The sequence below is a fragment of the Pygocentrus nattereri genome, chromosome 18, assembly GCF_015220715.1.
Source record: "Pygocentrus nattereri isolate fPygNat1 chromosome 18, fPygNat1.pri, whole genome shotgun sequence".
Classification (NCBI taxonomy): domain Eukaryota; kingdom Metazoa; phylum Chordata; class Actinopteri; order Characiformes; family Serrasalmidae; genus Pygocentrus; species Pygocentrus nattereri.
This window is the reverse complement of record NC_051228.1, coordinates 10,040,163-10,052,525: the sequence shown is the minus strand read 5'-3', so window position 1 is coordinate 10,052,525 and position 12,363 is coordinate 10,040,163. Positions and strand designations below refer to the sequence as shown.

Here is a 12,363-nt window from a genome sequence, read left to right as displayed (position 1 = left end):
ATCTGCCTTAATAGGCATGTATTCCTTTTGGAGCAAAACCAGGAAAACAGTATAAGCCACCATTGTGCTCTGTAAGTGTAATTTGCCAATGCTGGGAGAGGAAGGGGAGTTATTGATGAATGTGAGGTGTTTACTGTCTGCCTGCAGATGTTTGTCTCCAGCAGCCAGATGAGAGAGGAAATGGCTGTGGGACGGAAATGAGCTGCATTCATCAGGGAAACAAAGCCAGGAAGGAAGCGCCGCTAAAATAAGCCCCGAATGGACCAGAGGTGAGGGAGGAAAAGGGCTGTTGCAGGCCGATGTCGCACAGGATTTAATCAAATGAGGCTGGTTAACAAGAGAGAGTCTATGATGGGTCTGTATTATCAGAAAGCTTATGTAGGTCATGACAATCATATTCACGATAACAAAAGTAGGGGATGCATCGTTATGGTATTTGTCGGCTGATCCTGATATATTAACATTTATAATGCATAGAATTTGGGGCTACACCTACCTGGATAAGGATTCGGCATGTGCACTCAAGTACAGTACCCATTCAAGGAGCCATACTAAAATCATTATTTGAGTATGTGTTTCATCACATGAAGACAAAACAAAAACACTGATTTGGTGTGTTAACAGACCAATGGTAGTACTTGGAAGTCTTGTTCATGCTCTTCCAATCAAGGTCAGACATTTCTAGCCATGCGACAAGTTACATGGTCTTGCTGAAGATCCCATCCAGCCCACAGCAGACAATCAGCATGTATGGGTGTATGTGATCTGCAAGAATGGATTCATACCCAATTCGGTTGGGAGTGCCTTCTACACCTTATATACCCACCAAGCCAGCTCACGACATGTGACTTCCTTCATGAGCTCCGCGCTGCCGCCATAGAAAATAGGAAGTGGTCATAATAATATGACTCGACTGTGCATAATTTAAAAATGTGATGACAAACGTGACTTGATTTGATTGCAATAAAATGATTAAAACAGACATTTTAATAGTTGCCCATTGACACCCAAGTGTTGTGCTATTATGCTTTCAGAGTACAATAAAACATCAAACATGAGTTTGAAATTTCAATCAAATCCAAATATATGTCCAATTCCAACATTATTTAAGCAAATCGTAGATGCACTGATTTCGATGGGGAATATCTACATTAGCTGCAATGTAACCATCACCCCACATGGTTCTCACATGATATGCTATCTTTTTGATGACAATAATTGTATACAGAATTAAGAAGCAGGACACTGTTAATGCTAGTGTTTAATTATTTTTACTGAACATTAGCACACCAGCTTTTCACTTGGCACCATCACATTTACCTCCAAATATGTGAAACTGCAAACAAGGGAGAAGAGAGAGAGAAAAGGCGAGAGAGGAAGCATATGTCGGTGAGTAAGGGAGAGACAAAACAATAGTGACTGAGGCTTTTTGGCAAGACGGTTGTAAAAAACTGAGAAAGTAACACCATTTAAATCAAGTAAGCTAAAAGCTCTCACATTCTCTCACTGACTCTCAATTTTCTTCTCCTCTCTATTTCTTACTCGCACATTATAAATTGCCCAGCACTCACTTTAACACTTAAATACACAATACAGTGGTCATTTGGAAACATGGTCTTTTTCTTTTTTTTAACCAACAAGTGATTTCAACCACAAATTGAAATAAAATGTGAATTTACAGGCCCACAAAACAACTCCCTGAAAGCTGAATGTCAAGCCCTGCTCAGCTCAAGTATGTGCCAAAACTATAGATCCTGTACATTGTTCAAGCCATCATCAAGAAATCCCCAGCATTACAATAAGGAAACGGACAAGGACAAGTGGTCATAAAGTTTATTTCTAAAGGGCAGCAAACACCCTATTTTTTTTTAAAACCAATATATCTATCTATGAAAAAAATCTGGAAAAAATGGACTATTATTTTATATAGTACCATTTTACTATTATATGTAATAAACTAAAACTTACTCCATTAAATTATTCTATTTTCAAAAGAAAGTAGGTAAAACACAAAAGAAGGTCTAGACCAGAGATCTTCAAATCAAGGGGCCGGATTCATGAGACCGATCTTAAGACAAACCTATGAAGTTCATAAGAATGCTTTATAATAAAAAAAAAAAAAAAAAAACAACAAAAAAAAAAAACCCCATCAACAACAAAACTCAAGTTCTCAAGCATTCTTTTAAGATCATAATTTTCTCTTAAGATTCCTTAACGAAACAATCGCTGTTTTATGTATGCTATGTTGCATTTTACCTTGTACCAGATAAAATACATTTGGAATCTGTATTAATTTGTATGTTAATTATTTAGTTTAACTAAGTTTTAACAAATTAGAACTAGAGGTTATAGTGGAAGAAACAGCCAACAGAAAAAAATCCTCATTAGAAAATATTATAATTATGGGCTGACAGACGAGGACGGGCAGGAGCATCATTTATCCGTGATGCTTACCTGGTCAACTCTTACAGCCTAAGACAAGTGTGCGGCTATTGTAAGATTAAGAAAACATTTAAGAACATATTTTCAAGACCACCGCTTCTTAGAATTACTCTTAAGAAAATAAGAAATAAAAGAAAATAATTCTTAAGACATTATTTGAAGAATAACAATCTCATAACTTAAGAAGTTAAGAAGAAATCTAAGATTTTTTTAGAAACATATAGTTTCTATTCTTGTATTTTGTAAGGTACAGGTAGCTCGCTAAATCACTGAAATGGCAGAGTGACCAGCTAGTGACTCCCCTACCAGTGATAAACAGGACCAGAAACTGGATTCAAAGTCCAATTTTTAAGACCTCTGAATGAGAAAATTAAAAGGCAAATGTCACAAAGAGGAGTGCACTTCACTGGTATAGCCTAATTTTTTGTAACCTAAATAGCCCCAAGAAGACAATGTACTGCCCACATCTGTCAGAGCTAAAACTGCATTTGGCCAAACCAATGTCTCATTAGTGCTCCAAAGGGTATGATTATTCCTAGAGTTGACATAACCACTGGCATCAGGGACGGCCCAATGTGCCCATGTGGTGGGCTCGTTTCGAGCATCACAGCTTCCAAATGTGGGAGGACGCATTTAGACATGTCCAGGACCTCTTACATAACCTAAGGCATGAACAGACATTTTACCTCTTCAGACCCCAGAGAAAAAAGCAATTCCCTCTGCTCCCTCTACTAGCAATGATGGCATCCTCCAGAAAGGGGCTGGAGAGAACATTTGCTTTTGGCAACAGCACAGCTACTGGCAGACAATGCCGTCTGGAATGAAAGGTCCTCTCTCTCACATTAAAGCAATTACATCACAGTAATAAATGTCTTTAGGGGGAAATAAAGCGAGGGCTATAGAGAAAGGTAAATGGAATGCTAAACGATTATGTTAAATCTACTGAGCTCTCTGACAAACATGGACACAGCAAACATGATTACTATTCATCCAGCATATGCCTGACGTTCATTTTCAGGTTATAATAACTACGTTATCTAATCTGACTGACCTGATAACAGATGTCTGAATTCTTATTACGTCTGTCATTTCCACAGCTCTCCAACCAGAAAAACTCACTTTCCCCTTAAGGACCCAACAACGAATGAAGATGTAGAGCAGAAATCTGCTTCCGCTTGAAAGCCTCCCCCCTAGCAACACCAAACGCACTTCCATAAAACGCCACAAACACCCTTCGACAGACATTGATGAACAAGACATTACAGAGAAAGACGTTTAACAGCACTCTATTCTGTTAACTGCTTAAACGCTGCTCAGCATTCAAAATTGATAAATGATAAACAGTGCCTTATATCCAAACTGACAGACCTCCTTCAGATTTGCGCACTCCGGAACCTGCAGAAGTCTTTTTAGCAGAGTGCCTCTGCTCATTCAGCCCAGAACAACTACTTTCTGTCATATTCTCTCCTCCCCTAGCTGAGGGCTGCCAAGTCACATCCAAATGACTCGCTTCCCACCTAGCAGGCTGACTCTTCCGCATCAAAAGTTCCCCAAGAGCTGAACACAGCAGTCAGTTTCTGGGTTTGGGAAAAAGAAAAAAGCATTCAGGTGGAAAGGATGGATTGAGAGTGATGTTTTGCTGTGAAGGGCAGGGCGAAAGACATTAAATGGAAGCACAGCCAGAATGACTAAGAGGAAGGCTGGGGTTCACAAAAAAGTCCTTTATGGACTTGGGCATTTTGTGTAAAAGGGTCATTTCAAGCAGTGAGTTAACTTCAGTCCGGTCTTTCAATAAAATGCGTAAAGCCAGCTAAACAGCCTAATCTACATTAAGAATGAGGCTCATCGTCCATTTGACATATTAAACAGCTGCAGTCCATTAAATTGTTGTTATAAATGCTGTAGAGCTGAGCCAGCCAACAGAAGATGTGGGCAAAATGGCAAAAGAATACTCTTGAGGACACTTTCATGATGCACAAAATGTCTATTCATGATATTGTGTTGTTCTGAGATTTGATAAGTTGCAGTCAATAGAAGGCTCCGTTTAAAAACTGTAACTTGTGATTTTTTTTTTATTCAACAATTTACATACCATGCAACAGTAAATCCACTAATTTTGCCCTCTTTGTAATGAAACATGGAGATCAATTTTCATTAAATACAGTCATTATCCAATACACGGCTGCACCATTTGAGAAAAGTGTCTATGCAATTTTTCACGACTGTTTTCTGTAAATTAAGCTCCTAGCCTCCTAACCCCTCAAATAAGGAAAAGACTTGAGGCTCGAATGCTGAATAGTGTGCTAGTTTACAAGCTTTGTGTTATTAGCTTAAATTTCCCCACTTAAAACTGTTAAAACAGCACTGAAAAATCTAGGATATAATTAAAATTACAGCTCTTCTGATTTGAAAATTACACTAACATTGTAAATTCAATATAAAAACAATTATTCAGCCTTGATCTACGACATACTCACAAGCATATTGTGACAAATATCACCACAGCAATAAATATGGTCTTACCACCCAGCCCTAGCCATAGGTTAAATTCTGAAACGTACCTTCATATTAGAGGCCTCCGTCTCCAGTTTGGTAAGGTGGTTTGAGTTGTCCTCAAGCTCTTGTCTCAGGTTGGAGTTCTCCATCTTCAGTGCCTCCACTTGCTTCAGCAGCTGATCATAAGATGCTGCAGCCATCTTGGACTACCTCTTGACCTGCACAGCAGAGGGAACAGACTCTTAGGCATTAAGTGTAAAGCAGTTAATAGGGTTTTAATGACTTTTTGTCCTGTGTAGAACACCTGACCGCTCGTCTGACAGCAGCAAGCAGCGTGAAAAGAGAAAGGGAAACAGAGAGGGAGTTAACATAGCAGATATGTGAAACAGCCATGTCTTGAAATGAAACTCACAAGCTGAACACGGCTGAACTGTCCACCCACTTGAAGGAATTATATAGCAAACAACGTGGTGGAGAAGTGCTACAGAAGATAAGTATTATACAACAGTTAGTTCTGGCCACGCAAGCTGAAGTGGTTGAGAAGCACTCTAACCCTGATGTTATTTCACCATAACTTTTTTTTTATCCTTTCACCAACACTATCACGCCACTGAAATGCCGTTGCTAAGCAACAATTTCGACAGCTGTAGGAGACGCTCAAGCCATCTGAACGTTGTTACGTCTTATTTTGTGCACAAATAGAAAACTGATACTTTTAAGATCATATTTGACTGACAGCCAATTCAGAGAGACTCTGAAAATGAGACTACACTAAATTCCCAAACTGTCGTCACCACTGAGCAGCCTGGCAGCTGTGACAGAAGAACCTAAACAACACAGATTTAGCCAGAAATGAACCGAATACCATTCGGCAAACAAAATGGGCTGTAAAACGCTTTACAGAGTGGCTGGAACAAAACAACAATAACACCGATCTACCAAAAATTGACATAACTGAGCTAAACTTGATATTTCAGCAGTTTTACGGCGGAGTTTGTTATGCTGACGTAGTAACAAGCTGTTAAGGAACTATAATTGACAGAAGGAACTGCGAACATTAAAACATTAAATGCAATGTTTACAGCCCAGTTTATTTATCTATTACTTTATTTATTTAACAGTTGTACAAAAGGAACAGAACACGAGCAGGAGTGTGTTATTGCGTATAACATCACAGCTTGTGCCTGCGACCACATCACAGCCGTGATGTTATTTCGTGATAACGCACTCTTGTGTTCTATTGCTTAAATGGCAAGCCTCAGAGCAAAAGTGGAGATGAACTTAATCTTGGGCAAATAATAAAGATCACTTCTTTGCATGGTCGAGAGAGAGAGAGAGAGACACTAGAGTCATCTAGTCATTTACACATCAGCGCAAATCAAGACAGGACATCTCAACATTTTCAGTGTTGAAATTACAGGGAGTTAAAAGGTTGAGAGTTTTGGGGTATTAAAACTGAACATTACAAAATGCATATTGTAACTGTAGGAAGAAGACCTTGCTTCTCCCAATTAGTCATCTTTTTTTTCTTTAAACAGAAATTGATAACACCAGTTGCCATTTAAATGTGTTACAATTTCAAGAAGATTTTTTTTTAATTCCAAAACTACATTAATTAATTTTAATTTTGAGAGAAAAATAAATTAGATTTTTGCCCTGGAAAATTACCATTTTGTAAATTAGTGTTTATCTAATTATTTTCATTGTTCTATAATTGACATTTAGGGATGCACATTTCAACTTTTGATATTTGAGTATTTGTCTCAGACAAAGTTGTGGGTTACCCTTTTATCCGCATAAGTAGAGAAATGCATTTCAAAACATTACTACTCAATAACAGCCAAGGGACATCACTAGTATCATGCGCTGGATTAGTAACGGACACTCAAATGAGCTATTTGGAACAGCCCTGCTAATGATGCTAATGAGGACTCATCATCTACAGGTCAGGTTTTCCTCCTCAGTGGACAATGTGCTAAGATGTTGGCTTGTCAGAGAAATACATTTCCACTGTTTCTAGATCTAGTTTGTCGAACTTTGTCGCTATCTCTGCCTTCTCAGTCATGTCCTTAATAATGCGCGCACATTGAGGCTTTCAGAAAATCAATAAGTATAACATACTAATTTGCAAATATGAGTAAAAAGTTCACGTTTCGGTGAACACAAAATCACTCCCTGAATTCGAAATGGATAAAAGACTGCTTAAGTAAATTTTCTGCTTCATCCTGAAGCTCACAGATCTACGCTATAAACTGCACGTTTTGGCTCCTGTACGTTTCCCAGCCTTACACGCTTAAACTCTCTCTCCAAATCAAAGGCAGATAATGAGAGTCAGCAGAGCAACTGCAATCATGCACGTGACGCATGTGTGTACGGACAGCAGAGTGGACTGCCCCCTGGCCATTTCCACCCACACAGCACACTAAGCTTCACTAACAGTACCGATCTTGCAGGCAAATGACAATGGAAAGAGACATAATTCGTGAACATAAAGTAGCTCGGAGTGGCTTCCATGACAAGATATTTGGACACCGCTAAAGTCTTATTTTTAGCACTGCTGTGGTGGGGAAGCTGGACCTATGGAGTGGAAAAAATGAGAAATTATCCATCACTCCACTGCCACTAAATTACGACAGACATGTTAAACATCAGCTTGAGTCTTGGCCTGCATCCTATTACAGTGACTGCTGTGGCTTACAGAGCTTTACAGAGGCTTACACATCCACCTTACTGCGACAATGCTGTCTCTGCACCTGCTCTAGGGCTGAAACAAACAGGTTTGGAAAATGTCCACAAAGAATGGTGGAATATATTAGTACTGGTGAAAAAAAAAAAAATCTCACAAATTACCTGATGAACATTTTCATCACTACTATGATATAAACAGCAGTTCATTCTTCCAACACAGCTTAAAGGGACCCTCCAGTCAGAATGAACAATTTAACCATCGCTACATCTTATAAATACGCTTACTCGCATCCTACAGCAGTGCTACAGCAGTCTGTAGAATGAGGTTTTCCATACTAAAATCATACAAAACTGATGCATCCTAAAGGTGGGAGGAATCTTTGATAAACTACGGCTGATTTGAGGTGGATTTTACTATCCTTAGCAAGTGAATGCAGAAGGAAGGCAATTTTACTGCTGGGACATTGATTATCTTTTTGCAGTCATAACTGGAGTGTTCAGTTCAGGTATACAGATGTTTGCCTTTTAACTACAGTAAGTAAGGCAGGCACCTGTGTATCTAGATACCTTATCTGACTTCTTTTCTCAGATGGAAAGATTAAAAAAAAACAAAAACAAAAAAAACATCTGGTGTTCATTTTGTGCTAAATAAAGAAACAATCCCTGGTTTCTTTAGAATTTCGCTTGACGGCCAAGGTAGAAGTTACACTATTGCTATCTTAGTTGTATTTATTAGCTTGTAGATCAGTGGCCAGGCCAGCAGTCAGGATTGGTTGACACCACAGGGATTCCTAATAGCTGTCTGACACATATGCACAATGCATGCTGGGTTCTGTATGGAAAGCATGAAAATTCTCAAATTTTATCAAACTAATGAGGCTGAAGATAATGCTGTGCTACAAAATATTACCTAATAAACTACTTTTAAGTCATAATACTCTTAATTTAATGAACATCACAACTGCAGCATTGAAAAAAAAAACTACATGGCTGATAGCAGGTAGAGCAAGTTGTCTCTCTCATTTAAGACTGTTTTCCTGTGAATAACAACATGGACTGTGTGGAAAATATCAGAATGATGGGAATGGAAAGCTGGCTTCTGATGTGTGGGAAACCAAGAAAGAAGCTGAGGTTGAGGTTTCTAAATTACACAGATGTCCACAATTTTACCACACACTTGCTTTAACTCGTCTTCCCTCACTTACTCCACATGCTACTCATTCTTTCCATCATATTTCATCCTTTAGCCATGTGACGCACAGTCAGGTGGTATTTTTACACAAGCTCAGTCATTATGCAGTAAGAAATAGAAAGAAATGGTATGAATAATAGAGAATTGAGAAATAGAGGCTTTTGTACATTTATAAACAGGTTATATATCAAATCTTGCACTGAACCTTCACATTTTGCCATGCTAAGTTTCCAACTTCATAAAAAAACGGTTCATCTACAGAAAATCAGTTCAGATCTTCTGGAATTCACCACCAGGATGAATGGTGTCATTAGGTCAGCCTAACTTCACTCTTTATTATGTGTTAAACGCCAGTGTAGGTTGGTTTTTATCAACGTGCTGAACTAGCATAGTGGAGCACCATCCTCAGTGGTGAATTACAGAAGCAGAACTTTCATTTGAGAAACAATGAGGAACAGAAGGGAACCAGTTTAGTCATTTACAACAAAGTCACATAGGGATGTAAACCAGTCCTGTATGCTTACATCACCCTAGTTATTCTTGAGAAGATATTATCTCATCTACAATGTAAAACATGATAACTGGTGAACACAAAGTTCACCAGTTAAAAATGGCAAGATGTGCAAAGAGCCACAACATGCCCACAATAAACCCATTACATGCATTTCTTTATCACATTTGTTTGTACCTTCCCTCTTTTTCGTTTGCTACTTATCTTTGTGATGGTTTGAACTGTTTAGCTTTGTTTTAAGGGGCTAAAGTTCTGATAGCCAATAATATCAGCCTAACTTTGAATATGATTGAAATGTGATAATATAGAGCTGACATAAATAGAAATAAATAACAGAAACTCACTGTGATGAAATCCCAGCAGGACATAGTCAACTGAAAACTGGACATCCCATTGTTTTCAATGGAGCAGTGGTAGACAAAAATTCAGCAATGAGCATTTTGCTGTCGACTGTGGGTTTTTTTGGGAGGGGGGTTCATGGATGCTGAAAGTCTCACAGCTGCGATGCATCCAGTATTATATAGCCAAAATAATTTTGAAGAATATTAGAAGAGCATCTACCAGATGTTTTTTCCACCAGTCAGCACTATACGCTCTCCTCTGATAACATCCATTTTCATCAGTAACGCTGTCAAGACGGCAACCTTTCCATGGCTGCAGAAATTCTGATGCACCATTTTAATAAATAATGAATAGTTCTGTAGATCTGGGAGTAGAGCTATTTATAATTTTATTGCAGTTTTGATTTTGCACAATTACCTCTTTTTTTAACGTTCTCTTCATAAAAATGCAGTTGCTGTTATAACATTGTGATTCTCCTGCTGAAAGTGAGGTTTTGGTACATTAGTTTTTTTTGTTATTTTACCCATATTGGTGCAGACATAACTGCTTATAAAAAGGTATCGGCATTAGACAGATGCTTAGACTACAATGTCATTTACTGTACTGCAATTGTAACCTTAAAGAAAATGTCACGTTTCTTCTCAATGATAATCCAGGTAAATGTAGTCTTAATGTTCATATTTCATTAAATGTCTGTACTACCAGCTTAACCTCTATTTATTATCACCAGATGTGTCAGCTGGGTCCTAGTTTGCACATATAATTTGGCCTGTATCTTGCTCATCCCTGCAGCCATACATTTTACACAAGCTTTAGGCTGTTCCACTAAATGCAAGACTAATTCCATCAAAATGAATATCAATTAGTTCTACAAAATTACACCAGTCTCCTCCTATTATAATAATCAGATCAGCAATTTATCCTATAAGGCCATCCATAGGATACTTCAATTGATGGCAGCACTTTACAAATGGCTTGGACTGATCACAGGCAGAAGCAGCCAACTGCCACAGAAATCTGCTGACACATATCTGCTGACACACATTCAGTGAATAAACAGAAAATGGGGAAATAAATGTTCCACAGCAGGGAAGAAAACGGGGATTAAGACATTTAAATTTAGACAGAGCAAATGTGTCAAAAAATATTTCAATGAAAGTCACACTGTTTTGTAGTATTGCGCATGCATTACAAAAAACACTATGAAGAGAAGACGCTTTTTTTTTTTAATCAAGCAAGGGCAAAGCAAAGCAAGTAAAGCAACTAAAATGGTCGACACCACGACAAAAGGTTTGAGGCAGCAAGGGGAGCTACAAACCACAAAAAGCAACACCAAGAAGAAGCGGATTAGAAATGCCTCATGAATATTTTACTGGGTTTACATTATGCGTCCTTACATCAGGTTAGCAGAGATTTAAATACTCAAAAAATGATCCAACCTCTATTACATTTTCACAGTATGTGCAAATGATCAACACAGATAACCTGCAAGTGGAATCCATTTTGTTACATGGCTGGGTTTTTGTATTCATGCTGGTCACTCAAGGTGCAGCACTGTGCACGAGCATGCAAGACTATGGTCACCCCCCCTCTCGGCAAAGCCCGACTCTGAAAAACCCTGCAGTCAGCTGCAAGACCGTAAATGCCCTTCCCTTCAGTCCACAAAGACACAGTGGGCAACTACTTATTCCCCATTAGCGCACACCTTGAGTCCTGCTTTGCGAAATGTGGAATCTGGAAATGACAATTCAGCCTGGAAAGAACGCCTTCAAAAGGTTAGATTGTGTTTCACGGATAATTCCTGGAAAAATGCAACCGCCACCATGACACATCTGCTTTGTTAGAGCACCGCCGGTAAATCGGCGCAAAACCTGTGTACCAGCCCCTCTCCCTGCCACCATCTTAGCTAGAAAAGCTTAAATGGTATTCTTCGGTTCAAAGCTCTATGAAACAAGTTTGGTTTCTTTGGACCTTGTCCTCGTTTTGCTCTCTTCCAGTACAATGACCCCACCCCCCACCCCTTTTTCTTTAAACTGCAGAAAGCTTGCAGTCTCTGAATGATAAAGCAAGAATCAGCGTACACATCCCCCACACCCTGCCTGTCTGCCTCTCTCAACAAGCAACCATCAAAACAAAAGGCTTAGAGGTGCCGCCTTGCTATTCACACAGAACGCGCTATTCTTTCTCCCGCAGGAGCTGCTCCTAATCCGCATGGAAAGATGGAAGCACAAGATGCCGTGTCTGTATGATCTGTACCTCCTGTAAAAGGAGAAACCTACCCCATTTCGATACCAGTGACAGCCTCCATCCCATCTCCCCTTCAACTGTGTCATTTGCACGAGAGCATCCAGCCAGCCTGGTCACATGGCCGCAGATGGGAGCCAATCAGAAGGCACGCCTGCCCAGGCTGGTGGTGCAGTGGCTGATGCTGGCTGGCCTGCTTCCAGCCCAAAGCACAGCTGCTTTCCCCGAACTCAATTAAAGCTCTTATGGAGGAGTGGAACGGGTGGCAGCTCCGGGCAAGCGGGGAGGGTGGGAGAGGGGTGACAAGTCATTATGCCTGAAGGTCATATGATGGATCAAACAGGTCAATAAGGCAAAGGCAAATATGTTCATATTACAGACCAGAACTAACACCAAATACAATGTTATAGACAAAACAAATGACATCACATCACATTACTAGGCTATT

At 39.3% G+C, this 12,363-nt stretch overlaps 1 protein-coding gene across 2 annotated transcripts in view; it reads right to left on the bottom strand.

Moving 5' to 3' along the window:
- apc (APC regulator of WNT signaling pathway) overlaps nt 1-12,363 on the bottom strand; it is a 46,277-nt gene that overhangs the window by 23,082 nt on the left and 10,832 nt on the right. The window contains exons 1-2 of one of the 2 annotated variants that reach the window (XM_017710773.2): nt 11,951-12,100; nt 5,004-5,156 (exon numbers count right to left, since the gene is read on the bottom strand). In XM_017710773.2, the coding sequence (XP_017566262.2) occupies nt 5,004-5,138 (135 nt within the window). In that variant the 5' untranslated portion in view covers nt 5,139-5,156; nt 11,951-12,100. Of the gene's footprint in view, nt 1-5,003; nt 5,157-11,950; nt 12,101-12,363 lie in introns of those variants that run through there. The other variant, XM_017710772.2, reaches the window with a different exon arrangement.